Genomic DNA, 27,539 nt, shown 5'->3' with positions numbered 1-27,539 from the left:
GTTGAGGAAAAGCCAACAAAGCCAGCTCCTGAAGAGAGTGGCGCTCCTCCTCAAGAACCAACTGCACCAAAGGACAAGACCCCCCCACCTCCAACTTCCGGCATCAAGGAGCCAGAACCCTCACCCTCAGGAGGGCCAGGTGTGTTCATTTTGTTAGATTATATATATGTACAGGAAGTTTACTGCTTAGGATCAAACCAAACAATGTAACTTAATTTGTTAGATCTCAGAAACTAATTAAGACTTTATCCTGGATAGGTTTTGGATAGGTGACAATCTGTGTAACAGATGTCATAGGGTGAATATTTATAATATGGACTTCACAGAGCAGAATGCCACAGTCCTTTATTGTGATGTACTCCCATGCTCTCCATTCCACGTTCACTAACCCGCACTGAAGAGCATGATGAAGCATCGTCAAATAACCCCCTCAACCCAGACACCATGGGGAGGCTTTAATTGAGCAGTGTATTGGCAAAGAGCTGTACATTATTTAGTATAATTGTCCAGTAACGTATTCGTTATCCAGATTAAAGTATTGTCTCAAGTTTGCTTACAACATTTTACAAGATTCAACTGAAAATGCTTGAGAAATCTGCATTCCCTTAACATCCATCCTTTGCTTTTCTTTTAAAGTGCCAACGAAACCCCCTGTTGAGGAAAAGCCAACAAAGCCAGCTCCTGAAGAGAGTGGCGCTCCTCCTCAAGAACCAACTGCACCGAAGGACAAGACACCCCCACCTCCAACCTCCGGCATCAATGAACCAGAACCCTCACCTTCAGAAGGGCCAGGTGTGTTCATGTTGTAAGATTATATATATATATACAGGAAGTATACAGCTTAGGATCAAATCAAACAAAGTGTCTTAATTTGTTAGATCTCAGAAACTAATTAAGACTTGATCCTGGATAGGTTTTGGATAGGTGATAATCTGTGTAACAGATGTCATAGGCTGAATATTTATAATATGGACTTCACAGAGCAGAATGCCACAGCCCTCTATTGTAATGTACTTCCATGCTCTCCATTCCACGTTCACTAACCCGCACTGAAGAACATGATGAAGCATCGTCAAATAACCCCCCCCCCAACCCAGACACCATGGGGAGGCTTTAATTGAGCAGTGTATTGGCAAAGAGCTGTACATTATTTAGTATAATTGTCCAGTAACGTATTCGTAATCCAGATTAAAGTATTGTCTGCAGGTTGCTTACAACATTTTACAAGGTTCAACTCAGAATGTTTGAGAAATCTGCATTCCCTTAAGATCCATCCTTTGCTTTTCTTTCAAAGTGCCAACGAAACCCCCTGTAGAAGAAAAGTCAACAAAGCCAGCTCCTGAAGAGAGTGGCGCTCCTCCTCAAGAACCAACTGCACCGAAGGACAAGACACCCCCACCTCCAACCTCCGGCATCAAGGAGCCAGAACCCTCACCCTCAGGAGGGCCAGGTGTGTTCATTTTGTTAGACTATATAAGGAAGTTTACTGCTTAGGATCAAATCAAACAATGTCACTTAATTTGTTAGATCTCAGAAACTAATTAAGACTTTATCCTGGATAGGTTTTGGATAGGTGATAATCTGTGTAACAGATGTCATAGGCTGAATATTTATAATATGGACTTCACAGAGCAGAATGCCACAGTCCTTTATTGTGATGTACTCCCATGCTCTCCATTCCACGCTCACTAACCCGCACTGAAGAGCATGATGAAGCATCGTCAAATAACCCCCCCAACCCAGACACCATGGGGAGGCTTTAATTGAGCAGTCTAATGGCAAAGAGCTGTACATTATTTAGTATAACTGTCCAGTAACGTATTCGTAATCCAGATTAAAGTATTGTCTGCGGGTTGCTTACAACATTTTACAAGGTTCAACTCAGAATGTTTGAGAAATCTGCATTCCCTTAAGATCCATCCTTTGCTTTTCTTTCAAAGTGCCATCGAAACCCCCTGTTGAGGAAAAGCCAACAAAGCCAGCTCCTGAAGAGAGTGGCGCTCCTCCTCAAGAACCAACTGCACCGAAGGACAAGACCCCCCCACCTCCAACTTCCGGCATCAAGGAGCCAGAACCCTCACCCTCAGGAGGGCCAGGTGTGTTCATTTTGTTAGATTATATATATATATATACAGGAAGTTTACTGCTTAGGATCAAATCAAACAATGTCACTTAATTTGTTAGATCTCAGAAACTAATTAAGACTTGATCCTGGATAGGTTTTGGATAGGTGATAATCTGTGTAACAGATGTCATAGGCTGAATATTTATAATATGGACTTCACAGAGCAGAATGCCACAGTCCTTTATTGTGATGTACTTCCATGCTCTCCATTTCACGTTCACTAACCCGCACTGAAAAGCATGATGAAGCATCGTCAAATAACCCCCCAAACCCAGACACCGTGGGGAGGCTTTAATTGAGCAGTGTATTGGCAAAGAGCTGTACATTATTTAGTATAACTGTCCAGTAACTTATTCGTAATCCAGATTAAAGTATTGTCTGCAGGTTGCTTACAACATTTTACAAGGTTCTTCTCAGAATGTTTGAGAAATCTGCATTCCCTTAAGATCCATCCTTTGCTTTTCTTTCAAAGTGCCAACGAAACCCCCTGTAGAAGAAAAGCCAACAAAGCCAGCTCCTGAAGAGAGTGGCGCTCCTCCTCAAGAACCAACTGCACCGAAGGACAAGACACCCCCACCTCCAACCTCCGGCAACAATGAACCAGAACCCTCACCTTCAGAAGGGCCAGGTGTGTTCATTTTGTTAGATTATATATATATACAGGAAGTATACAGCTTAGGATCAAATCAAACAAAGTGACTTAATTTGTTAGATCTCAGAAACTAATTAAGACTTGATCCTGGATAGGTTTTGGATAGGTGATAATCTGTGTAACAGATGTCATAGGCTGAATATTTATAATATGGACTTCACAGAGCACAATGCCACAGCCCTCTATTGTGATGTACTTCCATGCTCTCCATTCCACGTTCACTAACCCGCAATGAAGAACATGATGAAGCATCGTCAAATAACCCCCCCCCCCAACCCAGACACCATGGGGAGGCTTTAATTGAGCAGTGTATTGGCAAAGAGCTGTACATTATTTAGTATAACTGTCCAGTAACTTATTCGTAATCCAGATTAAAGTATTGTCTGCAGGTTTCTGACAACATTTTACAAGGTTCAACTCAGAATGTTTGAGAAATCTGCATTCCCTTAAGATCCATCCTTTGCTTTTCTTTCAAAGTGCCATCGAAACCCCCTGTTGAGGAAAAGCCAACAAAGCCAGCTCCTGAAGAGAGTGGCGCTCCTCCTCAAGAACCAACTGCACCGAAGGACAAGACACCCCCACCTCCAACCTCCGGCATCAACGAGCCAGAATCATCACCCCCAACTCCAGGCCCAGGTACCATATTGGAATTAGTTGCAAAATCAAATATGGATAATATATTAAATGGAATCATATGTTCAAATCAAGCCACCGTATGCTCTGGTAGGGTCAAAACATTGCCGGTTACAAAAGGCCATCATAGGGTCCTGAAGAATTGTAAAAGTGTGATTTTGTCCTACTTTATAGGCTTCTGGTCCCATACTTGCCTCATTTTACTGGAACAGGGTGGGACTAACGAACTCTAAGCTGAGTTGGTAGTGGAGTAGGAGTAACTTACCAAGCAGTTGGTCAGCCTGTTTCAGAGTGACACTTCTTAAATGTGGGCAGTGATGGTGATTAAGGCAACATAACTACGTAAAAGTAGGTGGTGCTAACAGAAGGGGTTGACAGCTAACTGTTATACTGGTAGGAACGAAGTGAACCAGCCTACAATAGATTATATCGTCCGTCCGTCCGATGTCCGATTAGGTGTAGCAACATCGCCCCCTACTGCAAACACTTGGCAGGACCCTACAAAAACCTTAAGACTCAGTGACGCTTTCCTGGCAAAACAAGTGTAACATTCCCTTATAATTCCCTGAGATAGCTTTTAATTAAAAAACCTTTAGACTCAGTGAGGCTTTCCTGGCAAAACAAGTGTAACATTCCCTTATAATTCCCTGAGATAGTTTTTAATTAAAACATTTAAATTCAAAATTAACTCACAGCAGCCTAAAGCCTACAGCTAGGCCTAAAGCCTAGAACTAGGCCTCAAACTCTCCCTTCGTATCGTACCCCCGCCATTTCATTTTATTAGAGCCATTCATTTGTTCGTTCCTACCAGCCCACCCCGCAGGGACCTGTTTTAGCTTTTAGCCTCCACAACATTCTGAAGCTATACGTACGTTAAATTCAGGATGAAGAGACTCATTGTATACTTCCTGTGCATAATGATATAGAAAGTTTGTTGTACACTCATAGCAATGGAGCATTCAGTTTTTATAGATTTCATAGCTTTAAGAACAATACTTTGGAGAACAAGTAGTTGATATATATCGTAATCGTTTGAAGACTGATTAAAAATGTTTCTTTGCAGAAGACTGTACTCCAGGCTGGTCTGATTGGTACGATGAGCAATATCCTGATGAAGAAAATGGCGGAGATGAGGAATCTTACCAGAAGGTCATAGCCTCAGGGAAAGTGGTTTGTCTGCCTGACTCACCAGTGCAAAACATTGAATGCAAAGCAGAGAGATTCCCTAATACCCCATGGCAGGAATTGGGCCAGACAATCACTTGTGACAAGAATAAAGGACTGAAATGTGTAAGTGAGGATCAAGGAGGACTACCATGTTACAACTACAAGGTCAGATTCTGCTGCTCCAGAGCAAGTGGACCCCCTGCACCAACTCCATCTTCACGAAGCCCAGGTACATTGGTAAAATTAGTTGCGAAGCACATGGATAATATATTACATGTCATCATACCCATTATGTTTTCTGGGTTACATCGTATAAATATAAATGAGTTTTTAACTCCGCCACCACCGGACACAGCCAATTAGTAAGGTATGCGCTCCTCCTCCAGAACCAACTGGATCGAAGGACAAGACACCCGCACCTCCAACCTCCAGCAACAAGGAGCCAGAACCATCACCCCCAAGTCCAGGCCCAGGTACCATGGTGGAATTAGTTGCACAATCACATATGGATAATATATAAAATGCAATCATATGTTCAATGAAAGCAACCATATGCTCTGGTAGGGCGAGGTAAATGCCGGTTTCAAAAGGCTTTCCGAGGGTCCTGAAGGATTGCAAAAGTGTGATTTTGTCCTGCTTTATAGTTTTCTGGTCCCATACTTGGCTCATTTTACTGGAACACGGTGGGACTAACGGACTCTAAGCTGAGTTCGTAGCAGAATAGAAGTAACTTACCGAGCAGTAGTTCAGGCTGTTGTATAGTGACACTACCAACAATGTGGGCAGTGCTGGTGATTCAGGCAGCATAACTATGTAAAAGTAGGAGGTGCTAATTAAAGGGGTTTGCAGCTCACTGTGCTTTAGCGTTGATCCTCCACAACATTCTGAAGCGTTTCGTACAGTTAATTCGGGATGAAGATACTCATTGTATACTTCCTTTGCGTAATGATATACACAGTTTGTTGTATTCTCAGATGTGTTAATGTTGCCAGTTTTTTATGAATATATCTTTATACCAGTTGTATAATACTATTGATCAAATAGCGCAGAATGTGCATACATTTCTCAGATCTCAGAAACAAAATCGGGATGCCCTGGATGGAAGGAAAATGTGATCACATTCGTATGATTTGTCAAAGACTGCATGTTTTAGGCTGCAGAGGGCAGGATAACAAATTCCTTTATTTTGCAGTAATTACATGCTCCCAAGTAAATGCAATATACCTTCTGTCAACACCCATCCCTTGCTTTTCTTTCAAAGTGACACCCAAACCCCCGGTTGAGGAAAAGCCAACAAAGCCAGCTCCAGAAGAGAGTGGCGCTCCTCCTCAAGAACCAACTGCACCGAAGGACAAGACACCCCCACCTCCAACCTCCGGCATCAAGGAGCCAGAACCCTCACCCTCAGGAGGGCCAGGTGTGTTCATTTTGTTAGATTATATATATATATACAGGAAGTTTACTGCTTAGGATCAAATCAAACAATGTCACTTAATTTGTTAGATTTCAGAAACTAATTAAGACTTGATGCTGGATAGGTTTTGGATAGGTGATAATCTGTATAACAGATGTCATAGGCTGAATATTTATAATATTGACTTCACAGAGCAAAATGCCACACCTCTATCTTGTGATGTACTTCAATGCTCTCCATTCCACGCTCACTAACCCGCACTGAAGAGCATGATGAAGCATCGTCAAATAACCCCCCCAACCCAGACACCATGGGGAGGCTTTAATTGAGCAGTGTGTTGGCAAAGAGCTGTACATAATTTACTATAACTGCCCAGTAACTTATTCGTAATCCAGATTAAAGTATTGTCTGCAGGTTGCTTACAACATTTTACAAGGTTCAACTCAGAATGTTTGAGAAATCTGCATTCGCTTAAGATCCATCCTGTGCTTTTCTTTCAAAGTGCCATCGAATCCCCCTGTTGAGGAAAAGCCAACAAAGCCAGCTCCTGAAGAGAGTGGCGCTCCTCCTCAAGAACCAACTGCACCGAAGGACAAGACACCACCACCTCCAACCTCCAGCAACAAGGAACCAGAACCATCACCCACAACTCCAGGCCCAGGTACCATATGGGAATTAGTTGCAAAATTAAAAATTATGGATAATATTTTAAATGAAATCATATGTTCAATTCAAGCCACCGTATGCTCTGGTAGGGTCAAAACATTGCCGGTTACAAAAGGCTATCGTAGGGTCCTGAACAATTGTAAAAGTGTGATTTTGTTCTGCTTTATAAGCTTCTGGCCCCATACTTGGCTCATTTTACTGGAACAGGGTGGGACTAACGGACTCTAAGCTGAGTTGGTAGTGAAATAAGAGTAACTTACCAAGCAGTTGGTCAGCCTGTTTCAGAGTGACACTCCTTAAATGTGGGCAGTGATGGTGATTAAGGCAACATAACTACGTAAAAGTAGGTGGTGCTAACAGAAGGGGTTGACAGCTAATTGTTATTTAGCTTTTAGCTTCCACAACATTCTGAAGCTATATGTACGTTAAATTTAGGATGAAGAGACTCATTGTATACTTCCTGTGCATAATGATATAGAAAGTTTGTTGTACACTCATAGCAATGGAGCATTCAGTTTTTATAGATGTCATAGCTTTAAGAACAATACTTTAGAGAACAAGTAGTTGACATATATATCGTAATCGTTTGAAGACTGATTAAAATGTATCTTTGCAGAAGACTGTACTCCAGGCTGGTCTGACTGGTACGATGAGCAATATCCTGATGAAGAAAATGGCGGAGATGAGGAATCTTACCAGAAGGTCATAGCCTCAGGGAAAGTGGTTTGTCTGCCTGACTCACCAGTGCAAAACATTGAATGCAAAGCAGAGAGATTCCCTAATACCCCATGGCAGGAATTGGGCCAGACAATCACTTGTGACAAGAATAAAGGACTGAAATGTGTAAGTGAGGATCAAGGAGGACTGCCATGTTATAACTACAAGGTCAGATTCTGCTGCTCCAGAGCAAGTGGACCCCCTGCACCAACTCCATCTTCACGAAGCCCAGGTACATTGGTAAAATTAGTTGCGAAGCACATGGATAATATATTACATGTCATCATACCCATTATGTTTTCTGGGTTACATCGTATAAATATAAATGAGTTTTTAACTCCGCCACCACCGGACACAGCCAATTAGTAAGGTATGCGCTCCTCCTCCAGAACCAACTGGATCGAAGGACAATACACCCGCACCTCCAACCTCCAGCAACAAGGAGCCAGAACCATCACCCCCAAGTCCAGGCCCAGGTAACATGGTGGAATTAGTTGCACAATCACATATGGATAATATATAAAATGCAATCGTATGTTCAATGAAAGCAACCATATTCTCTGGTAGGGCGAGGTAAATGCCGGTTTCAAAAGGCTTTCCGAGGGTCCTGAAGGATTGCAAAAGTGTGATTTTGTCCTGCTTTATAGTTTTCTGGTCCCATACTTGGCTCATTTTACTGGAACACGGTGGGACTAACGGACTCTAAGCTGAGTTCGTAGCAGAATAGAAGTAACTTACCGAGCAGTAGTTCAGGCTGTTGTATAGTGACACTACCAACAATGTGGGCAGTGCTGGTGATTCAGGCAGCATAACTACGTAAAAGTAGGAGGTGCTAATAAAAGGGGTTTGCAGCTCACTGTGCTTTAGCGTTGATCCTCCACAACATTCTGAAGCGTTTCGTACAGTTAATTCGGGATGAAGATACTCAATGTATACTTCCTTTGCGTAATGATATACACAGTTTGTTGTATTCTCAGGTGTGTTAATGTTGCCAGTTTTTTATGAATATATCTCTATACCAGTTGTATAATACTATTGATCAAATAGCGCAGAATGTGCATACATTTCTCAGATCTCAGAAACAAAATCGGGATGCCCTGGATGGTAGGAATATGTGACCACATTCGTATGATTTGTCATAGACTGCATGTTTTAGGCTGCAGAGGGCAGGATAACAAATTCCTTTATTTTGCAGTAATTACATGCTCCCAAGTAAATGCAATATACCTTCTGTCAACACCCATCCCTTGCTTTTCTTTCAAAGTGCCAACGAATCCCCTTGTTGAGGAAAAGCCAACAAAGCCAGCTCCGGAAGAGAGTGGCGCTCCTCCTCAAGAACCAACTGCACCGAAGGACAAGACACCCCCACCTCCAACCTCGGGCATCAAGGAGCCAGAACCCTCACCCTCAGGAGGGCCAGGTGTGTTCATTTTGTTAGATTATATATATACAGGAAGTGTACTGTTCAGGATCAAATCAAACAATTTCACTTAATTTGTTAGATCTCAGAAACTAATTAAGACTTGATCCTGGATAGGTTTTGGATAGGTGATAATCTGTGTAACAGATTGTCATAGGCTGAATATTTATAATGTGGACTGCAGAGGGCAGATTGCCACACCTCTTTATTATGCTGTTCTTCCATGCTCCCCATCCCACGTTCACTAACCCAAACTGATGAGCATGATGAAGCATCGTCAAATAATCTCCCCAACCCAGACACCATGGGGAGGCTTTAATTGAGCAGTGTATTGGCAAAGAGCTGTACATTATTTAGTATAACTGTCCAGTAACGTATTCGTATTCCAGATTAAAGTATTGTCTGCAGGTTGCTTACAACATTTTACAAGGTTCAACTAAGATTGTTTAAGAAATCTATATTCCCCTAAGATCCATCCTTTGCTTTTCTTTCAAAGTGCCATCGAAACCCCCTGTTGAGGAAAAGCCAACAAAGCCAGCTCCAGAAGAGAGTGGCGCTCCTCCTCAAGAACCAACTGCACCGAAGGACAAGACACCCCCACCTCCAACCTCCGGCATCAAGGAGCCAGAACCCTCACCCTCAGGAGGGCCAGGTGTGTTCATTTTGTTAGATGATATATATACAGGAAGTTTACTGCCAGGATCAAATCAAATAATGTCACTTCATTTGTTAGATCTCAGAAACTAATTAAGACTTTATCCTGGATAGGTTTTGGATAGGTGACAATCTGTGTAACAGATGTCATAGGGTGAATATTTACAATACGGACTGCACAGAGCAGAATGCCACAGCTCTTTCTTGTGATGTAATTCCATGCTCTCCATTCCACGTTCACTAACCCGCACTGAAGAGCATGATGAAGCATCGTCAAATAACCCCCCCCCAACCCAGACACCGTGGGTAGGCTTTAATTGAGCAGTGTATTGGCAAAGAGCTGTACATTATTTAGTATAACTGTCCAGTAACTTATTCGTAATCCAGATTAAAGTATTGTCTGCATGTTGCTTACAACATTTTACAAGGTTCAACTCAGAATGTTTGAGACATCTGCATTCCCTTAAGATCCATCCTTTGCTTTTCTTTCAAAGTGCCATCGAAACCCCCTGTTGAGGAAAAGCCAACAAAGACAGCTCCTGAAGAGAGTGGCGCTCCTCCTCAAGAACCAACTGCACCGAAGGACAAGACACCCCCACCTCCAACCTCCGGCAACAAGGAGCCAGAACCATCACCCCCAACTCCAGGCCCAGGTACCATATTGGAATTAGTTGCAAAATCAAATATGGATAATATATTAAATGGAATCATATGTTCAAATCAAGCCACCGTATGCTCTGGTAGGGTCAAAACATTGCCGGTTACAAAAGGCCATCGTAGGGTTCTGAAGAATTGTAAAAGTGTGATTTTGTCCTACTTTATAGGCTTCTGGCCCCATACTTGGCTCATTTTACTGGAACAGGGTGGGACTAACGGACTCTAAGCTGAGTTGGTAGTGGAGTAGGAGTAACTTACCAAGCAGTCGGTCAGCCTGTTTCAGAGTGACACTTCTTAAATGTGGGCAGTGATGGTGATTAAGGCAGCATAACTACGTAAAAGTAGGTGGTGCTAACAGAAGGGGTTGACAGCTAACTGTTATACTGGTAGGAACGAAGGGAAACCAGCCTACAATAGATTATATCGTCCGTCCGTCCGTCCGATGTCCGATTAGGTGTAGCAACATCGCCCCCTACTGCAAACACTTGGCAGAACCCTACAAAAACCTTTAGACTCAGTGACGCTTTCCTGGCAAAACAAGTGTAACATTCCCTTATAATTCCATGAGATAGCTTTTAATTAAAAAACCTTTAGACTCAGTGAGGCTTTCCTGCCTAAACAAGTGTAACATTCCCTTATAATTCCCTGAGATCGTTTTTAATTAAAACATTTAAATTCAAAATTAACTCACAGCGGCCTAAAGCCTACAGCTAGGCCTAAAGCCTAGAACTAGGTCTCAAACTCTCCCTTCGTATAGTACCCCCGCCATTTCATTTTGTTATAGCCATTCATTTGTTCGTTCCTACCAGCCCACCCCGCAGGGACCTGTTTTAGCTTTTAGCCTCCACAACATTCTGAAGCTATACGTACGTTAAATTCAGGATGAAGAGACTCATTGTATACTTCCTGTGCATAATGATATAGAAAGTTTGTTGTACACTCATAGCAATGGAGCATTCAGTTTTTATAGATTTCATAGCTTTAAGAACACTACTTTGGAGAACAAGTAGTTGATATATATCGTAATCGTTTGAAGACTGATTAAAAATGTATCTTTGCAGAAGACTGTACTCCAGGCTGGTCTGATTGGTACGATGAGCAATATCCTGATGAAGAAAATGGCGGAGATGAGGAATCTTACCAGAAGGTCATAGCCTCAGGGAAAGTGGTTTGTCTGCCTGACTCACCAGTGCAAAACATTGAATGCAAAGCAGAGAGATTCCCTAATACCCCATGGCAGGAATTGGGCCAGACAATCACTTGTGACAAGAATAAAGGACTGAAATGTGTAAGTGAGGATCAAGGAGGACTGCCATGTTACAACTACAAGGTCAGATTCTGCTGCTCCAGAGCTAGTGGACCCCCTGCACCAACTCCTTCTTCACGAAGCCCAGGTACATTGATAAAATTAGTTGCAAAGCACATGGATAATATATTACATGTCATCATACCCATTATGTTTTCTGGGTTACATCGTATAAATATAAATGAGTTTTTAACTCCGCCACCACCGGACACAGCCAATTAGTAATGTATGCGCTCCTCCTCCAGAACCAACTGGATCGAAGGACAAGACACCCGCACCTCCAACCTCCAGCAACAAGGAGCCAGAACCATCACCCCCAAGTCCAGGCCCAGGTACCATGGTGGAATTAGTAGCACAATCACATATGGAAAATATATAAAATGCAATCATATGTTCAATGAAAGCAACCTTATGCTCTGGTAGGGCGAGGTAAATGCCGGTTTCAAAAGGCTTTCCGAGGGTCCTGAAGGATTGCAAAAGTGAGATTTTGTCCTGCTTTATAGTTTTCTGGTCCCATACTTGGCTCATTTTACTGGAACACGGTGGGACTAACGGACTCTAAGCTGAGTTCGTAGCGGAATAGAAGTAACTTACCGAGCAGTAGGTCAGGCTGTTTCATAGTGACACTACCAACAATGTGGGCAGTGCTGGTGATTCAGGCAGCATAACTACGTAAAAGTAGGTGGTGCTAACAAAAGGGGTTTGCAGCTCACTGTTATTTAGCGTTGATCATCCACAACATTCTGAAGCATTTCGTACAGTTAATTCGGGATGAAGATACTCATTGTATACTTCCTTTGCGTAATGATATACACAGTTTGTTGTATTCTCAGATGTGTTAATGTTGCCAGTTTTTTATGAATATATCTTTATACCAGTTGTATAATACTATTGATCAAATAGCGCAGAATGTGCATACATTTCTCAGATCTCAGAAACAAAATCGGGATGCCCTGGATGGAAGGAAAATGTGATCACATTCGTATGATTTGTCATAGACTGCATGTTTTAGGCTGCAGAGGGCAGGATAACAAATTCCTTTATTTTGCAGTAATTACATGCTCCCAAGTAAATGCAATATACCTTCTGTCAACACCCATCCCTTGCTTTTCTTTCAAAGTGACACCCAAACCCCCGGTTGAGGAAAAGCCAACAAAGCCAGCTCCAGAAGAGAGTGGCGCTCCTCCTCAAGAACCAACTGCACCGAAGGACAAGACACCCCCACCTCCAACCTCCGGCATCAAAGGAGCCAGAACCCTCACCCTCAGGAGGGCCAGGTGTGTTCATTTTGTTAGATTATATATATACAGGAAGTTTACTGCTTAGGATCAAATCAAACAATGTCACTTAATTTGTTAGATCTCAGAAACTAATTAAGACTTGATGCTGGATAGGTTTTGGATAGGTGATAATATGTGTAACAGATGTCATAGGCTGAATATTTATATTGACTTCACAGAGCAAAATGCCACACCTCTATCATGTGATGTACTTCCATGCTCTCCATTCCACGTTCACTAACCCGCACTGAAGAGCATGATGAAGCATCGTCAAATAACCCCCCCAACCCAGACACCATGGGGAGGCTTTAATTGAGCAGTGTGTTGGCAAAGAGCTGTACATAATTTACTATAACTGCCCAGAAACTTATTCGTAATCCAGATTAAAGTATTGTCTGCAGGTTGCTTACAACATTTTACAAGGTTCAACTCAGAATGTTTGAGAAATCTGCATTCGCTTAATATCCATCCTGTGCTTTTCTTTCAAAGTGCCATCGAAACCCCCTGTTGAGGAAAAGCCAACAAAGCCAGCTCCTGAAGAGAGTGGTGCTCCTCCTCAAGAACCAACTGCACCGAAGGACAAGACACCACCACCTCCAACCTCCAGCAACAAGGAACCAGAACCATCACCCACAATTCCAGGCCCAGGTACCATATGGGAATTAGTTGCAAAATAAAAAATTATGGATAATATATTAAATGAAATCATATGTTCAATTCAAGCCACCGTATGCTCTGGTAGGGTCAAAACATTGCCGGTTACAAAAGGCTATCGTAGGGTCCTGAACAATTGTAAAAGTGTGATTTTGTTCTGCTTTATAAGCTTCTGGCCCCATACTTGGCTCATTTTACTGGAACAGGGTGGGACTAACGGACTCTAAGCTGAGTTGGTAGTGAAATAAGAGTAACTTACCAAGCAGTCGGTCAGCCTGTTTCAGAGTGACACTTCTTAAATGTGGGCAGTGATGGTGATTAAGGCAACATAACTACGTAAAAGTAGGTGGTGCTAACAGAAGGGGTTGACAGCTAACTGTTATTTAGCTATTAGCTTCCACAACATTCTGAAGCTATATGTACGTTAAATTTAGGATGAAGAGACTCATTGTATACTTCCTGTGCATAATGATATAGAAAGTTTGTTGTACACTCATAGCAATGGAGCATTCAGTTTTTATAGATTTCATAGCTTTAAGAACAATACTTTGGAGAACAAGTAGTTGACATATATATCGTAATCGTTTGAAGACTGATTAAAATGTATCTTTGCAGACGACTGTACCCCAGGCTGGTCTGACTGGTACGATGAGCAATATCCTGATGAAGAAAATGGCGGAGATGAGGAATCTTACCAGAAGGTCATAGCCTCAGGAAAAGTGGTTTGTCTGCCTGACTCACCAGTGCAAAACATTGAATGCAAAGCAGAGAGATTCCCTAATACCCCATGGCAGGAATTGGGCCAGACAATCACTTGTGACAAGAATAAAGGACTGAAATGTGTAAGTGAGGATCAAGGAGGACTGCCATGTTACAACTACAAGGTCAGATTCTGCTGCTCCAGAGCAAGTGGACCCCCTGCACCAACTCCATCTTCACGAAGCCCAGGTACATTGGTAAAATTAGTTGCGAAGCACATGGATAATATATTACATGTCATCATACCCATTATGTTTTCTGGGTTACATCGTATAAATATAAATGAGTTTTTAACTCCGCCACCACCGGACACAGCCAATTAGTAATGTATGCGCTCCTCCTCCAGAACCAACTGGATCGAAGGACAAGACACCCGCACCTCCAACCTCCAGCAACAAGGAGCCAGAACCATCACCCCCAAGTCCAGGCCCAGGTACCATGGTGGAATTAGTAGCACAATCACATATGGAAAATATATAAAATGCAATCATATGTTCAATGAAAGCAACCATATGCTCTGGTAGGGCGAGGTAAATGCCGATTTCAAAAGGTTTTCCGAGGGTCCTGAAGAATTGAAAAAGTGTGATTTTGTTCTGCTTTATAGTTTTCTGGTCCCATACTTGGCTCATTTTACTGGAACACGGTGGGACTAACGGACTCTAAGCTGAGTTCGTAGCAGAATAGAAGTAACTTACCGAGCAGTAGTTCAGGCTGTTGTATAGTGACACTACCAACAATGTGGGCAGTGCTGGTGATTCAGCCAGCATAACTTCGTAAAAGTAGGAGGTGCTAATAAAAGGGGTTTGCAGCTCACTGTGCTTTAGCGTTGATCCTCCACAACATTCTGAAGCATTTCGTACAGTTAATTCGGGATGAAGATACTCATTGTATACTTCCTTTGCGTAATGATATACACAGTTTGTTGTATTCTCAGGTGTGTTAATGTTGCCAGTTTTTTATGAATATATCTTTATACCAGTTGTATAATACTATTGATCAAATAGCGCAGAATGTACATACATTTCTCAGATCTCAGAAACAAAATCGGGATGCCCTGGATGTTAGGAAAGTGTGACCACATTCGTATGATTTGTCATAGACTGCATGTTTTAGGCTGCAGAGGGCAGGATAACAAATTCCTTTATTTTGCAGTAATTACATGCTCCCAAGTAAATGCAATATACCTTCTGTCAACACCCATCCCTTGCTTTTCTTTCAAAGTGACACCCAAACCTCCGGTTGAGGAAAAGCCAACAAAGCCAGCTCCAGAAGAGAGTGGCGGTCCTCCTCAAGAACCAACTGCACCGAAGGACAAGACACCCCCACCTCCAACCTTCGGCATCAAGGAGCCAGAACCCTCACCCTCAGGAGGGCCAGGTGTGTTCATTTTGTTAGATTATATATATATACAGGAAGTGTACTGCTTAGGATCAAATCAAACAATGTCACTTAATTTGTTAGATCTCAGAAACTAATCAAGACTTGATCCTGGATAGGTTTTGGATAGGTGACAATCTGTGTAACAGATTGTCATAGGCTGAATATTTATAATGTGGACTGCAGAGGGCAGATTGCCACACCTCTTTATTATGCTGTACTTCCATGCTCCCCATCCCACATTCACTAACCCGCACTGATGAGCATGGTGAAGCGTCGTCAAATAACCCCCCCAACCCAGACACCATGGGGAGGCTTTAATTGAGCAGTGTATTGGCAAAGAGCTGTACATAATTTAGTATAACTGTCCAGTAACTTATTCGTAATCCAGATTAAAGTATTGTCTGCAGGTTTCTTACAACATTTTACAAGGTTCAACTCAGAATGTTTGAGAAATCTGCATTCTCTTAAGATCCATCCTTTGCTTTTCTTTCAAAGTGCCATCGAAACCCCCTGTTGAGGAAAAGCCAACAAAGCCAGCTCCAGAAGAGAGTGGCGCTCCTCCTCAAGAACCAACTGCACCGAAGGACAAGACACTCCCACCTCCAACCTCCGGCATCAAGGAGCCAGAACCCTCACCCTCAGGAGGGCCAGGTGTGTTCATTTTGTTAAATTATATATATACAGGAAGTTTACTGCTTAGGATCAAATCAAACAATGTCACTTAATTTGTTAGATCTCAGAAACTAATTAAGATTTGATCCTGGATAGGTTTTGGATAGGTGACAATCTGTGTAACACATGTCATGGGGTGAGTATTTACAATACGGACTGCACAGAGCAGAATGCCACACCACTTTATTGTGATGTACTTCCATGCTCTCCATTCCACGTTCACTAACCCGCACTGAAGAGCACGATGAAGCATTGTCAATTAACCCCCCCCAACCCAGACACAGTGGGGAGGCTTTAATTTAGCAGTGTATTGGCAAAGAGCTGTACATTATTCAGTATAACTGTCCAGTAACTTATTCGTAATCCAGATTAAAGTATTGTCTGCAGGTTGCTTACAACATTTTACAAGGTTCAACTCAGAATGTTTGAGAAATCTGCATTCCCTTAAGATCCATCCTTTGCCTTTCTTTTAAAGTGCCATCGAAACCCCCTGTTGAGGAAAAGCCAACAAAGCCAGCTCCTGAAGAGAGTGGCGCTCCTCCTCAAGAACCAACTGCACCGAAGGACAAGACACCCCCACCTCCAACCTCCGGCATCAAGGAGCCAGAACCATCACCCACAACTCCAGGCCCAGGTACCATATTGGAATTAGTTTCAAAATCAAATATGGATAATATATTAAATGGAATCATATGTTCAATTCAAGCCACCGTATGCTCTGGTAGGGTCAAATCATTGCCGGTTACAAAAGGCCATCGTAGGGTCCTGAAGAATTGTAAAAGTGTGATTTTGTCCTTCTTTAGAGGCTTCTGGTCCCATACTTGCCTCATTTTACTGGAACAGGGTGGGACTAACGGACTGTAAGCTGAGTTGATAGTGGAGTAGGAGTAACGTACCAAGCAGTCGGCCAGCCTGTTTCAGAGTGACACTTCTTAAATGTGGGCAGTGATGGTGATTAAGGCAGCATAACTACGTAAAAGTAGGTGGTGCTAACAGAAGAGGTTGACAGCTAACTGGTATTTAGTTTTAGCCTCCACAACATTCTGAATCTATACGTACTTTAAATTCAGGATGAAGAGACTCATTGTATACTTCCTGTGCATAATGATATAGAAAGTTTGTTGTACACTCATAGCAATGGAGCATTCAGTTTTTATAGATTTCAAATCTTTAAGAACAATACTTTGGAGAACAAGTAGTTGATATATATCGTAATCGTTTGAAGACTGATTAAAAATGTATCTTTGCAGAAGACTGTACTCCAGGCTGGTCTGATTGGTACGATGAGCAATATCCTGATGAAGAAAATGGCGGAGATGAGGAATCTTACCAGAAGGTCATAGCCTCAGGGAAAGTGGTTTGTCTGCCTGACTCACCAGTGCAAAACATTGAATGCAAAGCAGAGAGATTCCCTAATACCCCATGGCAGGAATTGGGCCAGACAATCACTTGTGACAAGAATAAAGGACTGAAATGTGTAAGTGAGGATCAAGGAGGACTGCCATGTTACAACTACAAGGTCAGATTCTGCTGCTCCAGAGCAAGTGGACCCCCTGCACCAACTCCTTCTTCACGAAGCCCAGGTACATTGGTAAAATTAGTTGCGAAGCACATGGATAATATATTACATGTCATCATACCCATTATGTTTTCTGGGTTACATCGTATAAATATAAATGAGTTTTTAACTCCGCCACCACCGGACACAGCCAATTAGTAAGGTATGCGCTCCTCCTCCAGAACCAACTGGATCGAAGGACAAGACACCCGCACCTCCAACCTCCAGCAACAAGGAGCCAGAACCATCACCCCCAAGTCCAGGCCCAGGTACCATGGTGGAATTAGTAGCACAATCACATATGGATAATATATAAAATGCAATCATATGTTCAATGAAAGCAACCATATGCTCTGGTAGGGCGAGGTAAATGCCGGTTTCAAAAGGTTTTCCGAGGGTCCTGAAGGATTGCAAAAGTGTGATTTTGTCCTGCTTCATAGTTTTCTGGTCCCATACTTGGCTCATTTTACTGGAACACGGTGGGACTAACGGACTCTAAGCTGAGTTCGTAGCAGAATAGAAGTAACTTACCGAGCAGTAGTTCAGGCTGTTGTATAGTGACACTACCAACAATGTGGGCAGTGCTGGTGATTCAGGCAGCATAACTACGTAAAAGTAGGAGGTGCTAATAAAAGGGGTTTGCAGCTCACTGTGCTTTAGCGTTGATCCTACACAACATTCTGAAGCGTTTCGTACAGTTAATTCGGGATGAAGATACTCAATGTATACTTCCTTTGCGTAATGATATACACAGTTTGTTGTATTCTCAGGTGTGTTAATGTTGCCAGTTTTTTATGAATATATCTCTATACCAGTTGTATAATACTATTGATCAAATAGCGCAGAATATGCATACATTCTCAGATCTAAGAAACAAAATCGGGATGCCCTGGATGGTAGGAAAATGTGACCACATTCGTATGATTTGTCATAGACTGCATGTTTTAGGCTGCAGAGGGCAGGATAACAAATTCCTTTATTTTTCAGTAATTACATGCTCCCAAGTAAATGCAATATACCTTCTGTCAACACCCATCCCTTGCTTTTCTTTCAAAGTGACACCCAAACCTCCGGTTGAGGAAAAGCCAACAAAGCCAGCTCCTGAAGAGAGTGGCGCTCCTCCTCAAGAACCAACTGCACCGAAGGACAAGACACCCCCACCTCCAACCTCCGGCATCAAGGAGCCACAACCCTCACCCTCAGGAGGGCCAGGTGTGTTCATATTGTTAGATTATATATATACAGGAAGTTTACTGCTTAGGATCAAATCAAACAATGTCACTTAATTTGTTAGATCTCAGAAACTAATTAAGACTTGATCTTGGAGAGGTTTTGGATAGGCGATAATCTGTGTAACAGATGTCATAGGCTGAATATTTATAATATGGACTTCACAGAGCAGAATGCCACACCTCTGACTTGTGATGTACTTCCATGCTCTCCATTCCACGTTCACTAACCCGCACTGAAGAGCATGATGAAGTATCGTCAAATAACCCCCCCCAACCCAGACACCGTGGGGAGGCTTTAATTTAGCAGTGTATTGGCAAAGAGCTGTACATTATTTAGTATAACTGTCCAGTAACTTATTCGTAATCCAGATTAAAGTATTGTCTGCAGGTTGCTTACAACATTTTACAAGGTTCAACTCAGAATGTTTGAGAAATCTGCATTTCCTTAAGATCCATCCTTTGCTTTTCTTTAAAAGTGACATCGAAACCCCCTGTTGAGGAAAAGCCAACCAAGCCAGCTCCTGAAGAGAGTGGCGCTCCTCCTCAAGAACCAACTGCACCGAAGGACAAGACACCCCCACCTCCAACCTCCGGCATCAAGGAGCCAGAACCATCACCCCCAACTCCAGGCCCAGGTACCATATTGGAATTAGTTGCAAAATCAAATATGGATAATATATTAAATGGAATCATATGTTCAATCAAGCCACCGTATTCTCTGGTAGGGTCAAAACATTGCCGGTTACAAAAGGCTATCGTAGGGTCCTGAAAAATCTTAAAAGTGTGATTTTGTCCTGCTTCAGAGGCTTCTGGTCCCATACTTGGCTCATTTTACTGGAACAGGGTGGGACTAACGGACTCTAAGCTGAGTTTGTAGTGGAATAGGAGTAACTTACCAAGCAGTAGGTCAGCCTGTTTCAGAGTGACACTTCTTAAATGTGGGCAGTGATGGTGATTAAGGCAGCATAACTACGTAAAAGTAGGAAGTGCTAACAGAAGGGGTTGGCAGCTCACTGTTATGTAGCTTTGAGCCTCCACACCATTCTGGAGCTATACGTATGGTTAAATCAGGATGAAGAGACTTATTGTATACTTCCTGTGCATAATGATATAGAAAGTTTCTTGTACTCTCATAGCAATGGAGCATTCAGTTTTGATACATTTTATAGCTTTAAGAACATTACCATGGAGAAAAAAGGAGTTGACATATATATATAGCAATTGTTTGAAGACTGATTAAGAATGTATCTTTGCAGAAGACTGTACTCCAGGCTGGTCTGACTGGTACGATGAGCAATATCCTGATGAAGAAAATGGCGGAGATGAGGAATCTTACCAGAAGGTCATAGCCTCAGGAAAAGTGGTTTGTCTGCCTGACTCACCAGTGCAAAACATTGAATGCAAAGCAGAGAGATTCCCTAATACCCCATGGCAGGAATTGGGCCAGACAATCACTTGTGACAAGAATGAAGGACTGAAATGTGTAAGTGAGGATCAAGGAGGACTGCCATGTTACAACTACAAGGTCAGATTCTGCTGCTCCAGAGCAAGTGGACCCCCTGAACCAACTCCATCTTCACGAAGCCCAGGTACATTGGTAAAATTAGTTGCAAAGCACATGGATAATACATTACATGTCATCATATCCATGATGTTTTCTGGGTTACATCACGTAAATATAAATGAGTTTTTAACTCCGTCACCACCGAACACAGCCAATTAGTAATGTTTGCACTCCTCCTCCAGAACCAACTAAATCTAAGGACAAGACACCCGCACCTCCAACCTCCAGCAACAAGGAGCCAGAACCATCACCCCCAAGTCCAGGCCCAGGTACCATGGTGGAATTAGTAGCACAATCACATATGGATAATATATAAAATGCAATCATATGTACAATGAAAGCAACCATATGCTCTGGTAGGGCGAGGTAAATGCCGGTTTCAAAAGGTTTTCCGAGGGTCCTGAAGGATTGCAAAAGTGTGATTTTGTCCTGCTTTATAGTTTTCTGGTCCCATACTTGGCTCATTTTACTGGAACACGGTGGGACTAACGGACTCTAAGCTGAGTTCGTAGCAGAATAGAAGTAACTTACCGAGCAGTAGTTCAGGCTGTTGTATAGTGACACTACCAACAATGTGGGCAGTGCTGGTGATTCAGGCAGCATAACTTCGTAAAAGTAGGAGGTGCTAATAAAAGGGGTTTGCAGCTCACTGTGCTTTAGCGTTGATCCTCCACAACATTCTGAAGCATTTCATACAGTTAATTCGGGATGAAGATACTCATTGTATACTTCCTTTGCGTGATGATATACACAGTTTGTTGTATTCTCAGGTGTGTTAATGTTGCTAGTTTTTTATTAATATATCTGTATACCAGTTATATAATACTATTGATCAAATAGCGCAGAATGTGCATACATTTCTCAGATCTCAGAAACAAAATCGGGATGCCCTGGATGGTAGGAAAATGTGATCACATTCGTATGATTTGTCATAGACTGCATGTTTTAGGCTGCAGAGGGCAGGATAACAAATTCCTTTATTTTGCAGTAATTACATGCTCCCAAGTAAATGCAATATACCTTCCGTCAAAACACCCATCCCTTGCTTTTCTTTCAAAGTGACACCCAATCCCCCGGTTGAGGAAAAGCCAACAAAGCCAGCTCCAGAAGAGAGTGGCGCTCCTCCTCAAGAACCAACTGCACCGAAGGACAAGACACCCCCACCTCCAACCTCCGGCATCAAGGAGCCAGAACCCTCACCCTCAGGAGGGCCAGGTGTGTTCATTTTGTTAGATTATATATATACACGAAGTTTACTGCTTAGGATCAAATTAAACAATGTGACTTAATTTGTTAAATCCCAGAAAACAATTAAGACTTGCTAATGGATAGGTGTTGGATAGGTGACAATCTGTGTAAATATTCAGCCTATAACAGATTGTCATAGGCTGAATATTTATAATGTGGACTGCAGAGGGCAGATTGCCACACCTCTTTTTTATGCTGTACTTCCATGCTCCCCATCCCACGTTCACTAACCCGCATTGATGAGCATGATGAAGCATCGTCAAATAACCCCCCCAACCGAGACACCTTGGGGAGGCTTTAATTGAGCAGTGTATTGGCAAAGAGCTGTACATAATTTAGTATAACTGTCCAGTAACTTATTCGTAATCCAGATTAAAGTATTGTCTGCAGGTTTCTTACAACATTTTACAAGGTTCAACTCAGAATGTTTGAGAAATCTGCATTTTCTTAAGATCCATCCTTTGCTTTTCTTTCAAAGTGCCATCGAAACCCCCTGTTGAGGAAAAGCCAACAAAGCCAGCTCCTGAAGAGAGTGGCGCTCCTCCTCAAGAACCAACTGCACCAAAGGACAAGACACTCCCACCTCCAACCTCCGGCATCAAGGAGCCAGAACCCTCACCCTCAGGAGGGCCAGGTGTGTTCATTTTGTTAGATTATATATATACAGGAAGTTTACTGCTTAGGATCAAATCAAACAATGTCACTTAATTTGTTAGATCTCAGAAACTAATTAAGATTTGATCCTGGATAGGTTTTGGATAGGTGACAATCTGTGTAACACATGTCATAGGGTGAATATTTACAATACGGACTGCACAGAGCAGAATGCCACACCACTTTATTGTGATGTACTTCCATGCTCTCCATTCCACGTTCACTAACCCGCACTGAAGAGCACGATGAAGCATTGTCAATTAACCCCCCCCAACCCAGACACCGTGGGGAGGCTTTAATTTAGCAGTGTATTGGCAAAGAGCTGTACATTATTCAGTATAACTGTCGAGTAACTTATTCGTAATCCAGATTAAAGTATTGTCTGCAGGTTGCTTACAACATTTTACAAGGTTCAACTCAGAATGTTTGAGAAATCTGCATTCCCTTAAGATCCATCCTTTGCTTTTCTTTCAAAGTGCCATCGAAACCCCCTGTTGAGGAAAAGCCAACAAAGCCAGCTCCAGAAGAGAGTGGCGCTCCTCCTCAAGAACCAACTGCACCGAAGGACAAGACACCCCCATCTCCAACCTCCGGCATCAAGGAGCCAGAACCATCACCCCCAACTCCAGGCCCAGGTACCATATTGGAATTAGTTGCAAAATCAAATATGGATAATATATTAAATGGAATCATATGTTCAATTCAAGCCACCGTATGCTCTGGTAGGGTCAAAACATTGCCGGTTACAAAAGGCCATCGTAGGGTCCTGAAGAATTGTAAAAGTGTGATTTTCTCCTACTTTATCGGCTTCTGGTCCCATACTTGCCTCATTTTACTGGAACAGGGTGGGACTAACGGACTCTAAGCTGAGTTGGTAGTGGAGTAGGAGTAACTTACCAAGCAGTCGGTCAGCCTGTTTCAGAGTGACACTTCTTAAATGTGGGCAGTGATGGTGATTAAGGCAGGATAACTACGTAAAAGTAGGTGGTGCTAACAGAAGGGGTTGACAGTTAACTGTTATTTAGCTTTTAGCCTCCACAACATTCTGAAGCTATATGTAACGTTAAATTCAGGATGAAGAGACTCATTGTATACTTCCTGTGCATAATGATATAGAAAGTTTGTTGTACACTCATAGCAATGGAGCATTCAGTTTTTATAGATTTCATAGCTTTAAGAACAATACTTTGGAGAACAAGTAGTTGATATATATCGTAATCGTTTGAAGACTGATTAAAAATGTATCTTTGCAGAAGACTGTACTCCAGGCTGGTCTGATTGGTACGATGAGCAATATCCTGATGAAGAAAATGGCGGAGATGAGGAATCTTACCAGAAGGTCATAGCCTCAGGGAAAGTGGTTTGTCTGCCTGACTCACCAGTGCAAAACATTGAATGCAAAGCAGAGAGATTCCCTAATACCCCATGGCAGGAATTGGGCCAGACAATCACTTGTGACAAGAATGAAGGACTGAAATGTGTAAATGAGGATCAAGGAGGACTGCCATGTTACAACTACAAGGTCAGATTCTGCTGCTCCAGAGCAAGTGGACCCCCTGAACCAACTCCATCTTCACGAAGCCCAGGTACATTGGTAAAATTAGTTGCAAAGCACATGGATAATATATTACATGTCATCATATCCATGATGTTTTCTGGGTTACATCACGTAAATATAAATGAGTTTTTAACTCTGCCACCACCGGACACAGCCAATTAGTAATGTTTGCGCTCCTCCTCCAGAACCAACTAAATCTAAGGACAAGACACCCGCACCTCCAACCTCCAGCAACAAGGAGCCAGAACCATCACCCCCAAGTCCAGGCCCAGGTAACATGGTGGAGTTAGTTGCACAATCACATATGTATAATATATAAAATGCAATCAGATGTTCAATGAAAGCAACCATATGCTCTGGTAGGGCGAGGTCATTGCCAGTTACAAAAGGCTTTCCGAGGGTCCTGAAGGATTGCAAAAGTGTGATTTTGTCCTGCTTTATAGTTTTCTGGTTCTACATTTGGCTCATTTTACTGGAAAAGGGTGGGACTAATGGACTCTAAGCTGAGTTCGTAGCGGAATAGAAGTAACTTACCGAGCAGTAGGTCAGGTTGTTTCATAGTGACACTACCAACAATGTGGGCAGTGCTGGTAATTCAGGCAGCATAACTACGTAAAAGTAGGTGATGCTAACAAAAGGGGTTTGCAGCTCACTGTGCTTTCGCGTTGATCCTCCACAACATTCTGAAGCGTATCGTACAGTTAATTCGGGATGAAGATACTCATTGTATACTTCCTTTGCGTAATGATATGCACAGTTTGTTGTTTTCTCAGGTGTGTTAATGTTGCTAGTTATTTATGAATATATCTTTATACCAGCTGTATAATACTATTGATCAAATAGCGCAGAATGTGCATACATTTTTCAGATCTCAGAAAGAAAATCGGGTTGCCCTGGATGGTAGGAAAATGTGACCACATTCGTATGATTTGTCATAGACTGCATGTTTTAGGCTGCAGAGGGCAGGATACCAAATTCCTTCCTTTTGCAGTAATTACATGCTCCCCAGTAAATGCAATATACCTTCTGTCAATACTCATCCCTTGCTTTTCTTTCAAAGTGACACCCAAACCCCCGGTTGAGGAAAAGCCAACAAAGCCAGCTCCAGAAGAGAGTGGCGCTCCTCCTCAAGAACCAACTGCACCGAAGGACAAGACACCCCCACCTCCAACCTCCGGCAAAGAGGAGCCAGAACCGACATCCCCCGAAGGGCCAGGTGTGTTACGTTTGCAAGTTTTTTTAATGTATAAATGTTTATACCGACCATATAATACTTACAATCAAATAGCGCAGAATGCGCATACATTTCTCAGATCTCAGAAAGGACATAGGTTTGCCCTGGAAGTCAGGAATGATTGACCAACTACATAACATGTATTATAGATTGCATGTTATTCCTTGTAGATGGCAGGATACCACATTCTTTATTTTGCTGTACTTACATGTTCCCAACTCAATGCAATGTACATTCTGTCAAAACCAATCCTTGGCTTTTCTTCCAAAGTAACACCGAAACCCCCGGTTGAGGAAAAGCCAACAAAGCCAGCTCCAGAAGAGAGTGGCGCTCCTCCTCAAGAACCAACTGCACCGAAGGACAAGACACCCCCACCTCCAACCTCTGGCATCAAGGAGCCAGAACCATCACCTCCAACTCCAGGCCCAGGTACCATATTGGAATTAGTTGCAAAATCAAATATGGATAATATATTTAATGGAATCATATGTTCAATTCAAGCCACCGTATGCTCTGGTAGGGTCAAAACATTGCCGGTTACAAAAGGCCATCGTAGGGTCCCGAAGAATTGTAAAAGTGTGATTTTGTCCTGCTTTAGAGGCTTCTGGTCCCATACTTGCCTCATTTTACTGGAACAGGGTGGGACTTACGGACTCTAAGCTGAGTTGGTAGTGGAGTAGGAGTAACTTACCAAGCAGTCGGTCAGCCTGTTTCAGAGTGACACTTCTTAAATGTGGGCAGTGATGGTGATTAAGGCAGCATAACTACGTAAAAGTAGGTGATGCTAACAGAAGGGGTTGACAGCTAACTGTTATTTAGCTTTTAGCCTCCACAACATTCTGAAGCTATACGTACGTTAAATTCAGGATGAAGAGACTCATTGTATAGTTCCTGTGCATAATGATATAGAAAGTTTGTTGTACACTCATAGCAATGGAGCATTCAGTTTTTATAGATTTCATAGCTTTAAGAACAATACTTTGGAGAACAAGTAGTTGACATATATATCGTAATCGTTTGAAGACTGATTAAGAATGTATCTTTGCAGAAGACTGTACTCCAGGCTGGTCTGACTGGTACGATGAGCAATATCCTGATGAAGAAAATGGCGGAGATGAGGAATCTTACCAGAAGGTCATAGCCTCAGGAAAAGTGGTTTGTCTGCCTGACTCACCAGTGCAAAACATTGAATGCAAAGCAGAGAGATTCCCTAATACCCCATGGCAGGAATTGGGCCAGACAATCACTTGTGACAGGAATGAAGGACTGAAATGTGTAAATGAGGATCAAGGAGGACTGCCATGTTACAACTACAAGGTCAGATTCTGCTGCTCCAGAGCAGGTGGCCCCCCTCCACCACCCATTACTCAGGCCCCAACCAAAGGGGCCCCTGAGAATCCACCAACAGCAGCTGCTCCGGAAACAACGAAAAGGAAACCAAAGTCCCCACCAGTGCCTAAAGAGACGACTATAGGTGAAGGTAACTATGACAATTGGAACATGAACAACATCAATTCTCTACTAGTTAAAATATACTACACAATGAGTCAACTTTTACCAGTGGCAAAATATAGTAATAGGTTTTTATCCTTTCAACTGGTACATAAACTGACACCTTTAAACAGGGCATCATGTTTGCAATAACCACAACACAAGCAGTCAAAATGCAAACAAAAATAAACAACTCTGATAATGATATGCACTGTCCTTGAAGTTGATTGGTCCACACCCGAGACAGCTTTTCTTAGAGCCTAGTCTCCATTGGTGTTGGACCAGATGACGCTAAAAGGCGTACAACTCAAAACAGTGCAGTGTAAATGCTTACCCCGAGCTCTCAATACTCTGATAGTGCGCTGTTTTTGAGATGTACGCCTTTTGGCGTCATCTGGTCCAACACCAATGGAAACTAGGCTTTAAAAAAGCTGTCTCGGGTGTGGACCAATCAACTTCAAGGACAGTGCATATCATTATCATTATCAGAGTTGTTTCTTTTTGTTTGCATTTTGACTGCTTGTGTTGTGGTTATTGCAAAAATGATGTCTTGTATAAAGGCGTCAGTTTTTGTACCAGTTGAAAGGATAAAAACCTATTACTATAGTTAAAATATATCACGTCAGTAACATTACCGACCTTCACCTTGTAAACATTCTACCAATCAGATGTATTGTATCTTTATTGTCATCAAAAACAGTTTTTACTCAACACTTAAAACATATAGTTTGGGATATAAGCATAATGCTTGGGTAGTTTTTGTAATATTTGACTTACGAATATATTCGAAACAGGTGAGTTAAAAGACATTTAAAATTACATTAAACTCGTTTTGTGACATCAC

At 42.3% G+C, this 27,539-nt stretch overlaps 2 protein-coding genes and 3 long non-coding RNA genes across 5 annotated transcripts in view; all 5 read left to right on the top strand.

Annotated features, from left to right (window-relative positions):
* Positions 1–1,775: 1,775 nt before the first annotated feature.
* On the top strand, positions 1,776–16,529 carry LOC133360682 (basic proline-rich protein-like). Its single transcript, XM_061579473.1, has 13 exons — positions 1,776–1,788; positions 1,941–2,096; positions 2,598–2,753; positions 3,255–3,413; positions 4,474–4,806; positions 4,964–5,050; positions 5,839–5,994; positions 6,494–6,652; positions 13,961–14,293; positions 14,451–14,537; positions 15,326–15,481; positions 15,980–16,135; positions 16,525–16,529. Exons 1-13 carry the CDS (start codon positions 1,776–1,778, stop codon positions 16,527–16,529), a joined length of 1,956 nt encoding a protein of 651 aa, XP_061435457.1.
* LOC133360598 (uncharacterized) lies at positions 11,174–12,655 on the top strand. Its single transcript, XR_009757280.1, has 3 exons — positions 11,174–11,499; positions 11,657–11,743; positions 12,532–12,655. It is a non-coding gene; the product is annotated as an uncharacterized LOC133360598 (long non-coding RNA).
* A 113-nt stretch (positions 16,530–16,642) lies between the features above and the next one.
* LOC133360596 (uncharacterized) lies at positions 16,643–18,904 on the top strand. The gene is made up of 4 exons (XR_009757278.1): positions 16,643–16,790; positions 17,407–17,739; positions 17,897–17,983; positions 18,771–18,904. It is a non-coding gene; the product is annotated as an uncharacterized LOC133360596 (long non-coding RNA).
* Positions 18,905–20,208: 1,304 nt separating this feature from the next.
* On the top strand, positions 20,209–21,719 carry LOC133360597 (uncharacterized). Its single transcript, XR_009757279.1, has 3 exons — positions 20,209–20,535; positions 20,693–20,779; positions 21,570–21,719. It is a non-coding gene; the product is annotated as an uncharacterized LOC133360597 (long non-coding RNA).
* Positions 21,720–22,657: 938 nt separating this feature from the next.
* Positions 22,658–27,539, top strand: part of LOC133360681 (mucin-5AC-like) — a 35,739-nt gene continuing 30,857 nt past the window's right edge. The window contains exons 1-7 of the mRNA XM_061579472.1: positions 22,658–22,667; positions 22,889–23,047; positions 23,666–23,998; positions 24,156–24,242; positions 25,031–25,186; positions 25,475–25,633; positions 26,253–26,684. Of these exons, the coding sequence (XP_061435456.1) occupies positions 22,658–22,667; positions 22,889–23,047; positions 23,666–23,998; positions 24,156–24,242; positions 25,031–25,186; positions 25,475–25,633; positions 26,253–26,684 (1,336 nt within the window). The remainder of the gene's footprint in view (positions 22,668–22,888; positions 23,048–23,665; positions 23,999–24,155; positions 24,243–25,030; positions 25,187–25,474; positions 25,634–26,252; positions 26,685–27,539) is intronic.

Source organism: Lethenteron reissneri, chromosome 69, assembly GCF_015708825.2.
Source record: "Lethenteron reissneri isolate LAM-NWPU_2019-01 chromosome 69, ASM1570882v1, whole genome shotgun sequence".
In the NCBI taxonomy this organism is placed as follows: Eukaryota; Metazoa; Chordata; class Hyperoartia; order Petromyzontiformes; family Petromyzontidae; genus Lethenteron; species Lethenteron reissneri.
Note: the sequence above shows the minus strand (reverse complement) of the source record. Positions and strands in the feature narration are given on the sequence as shown.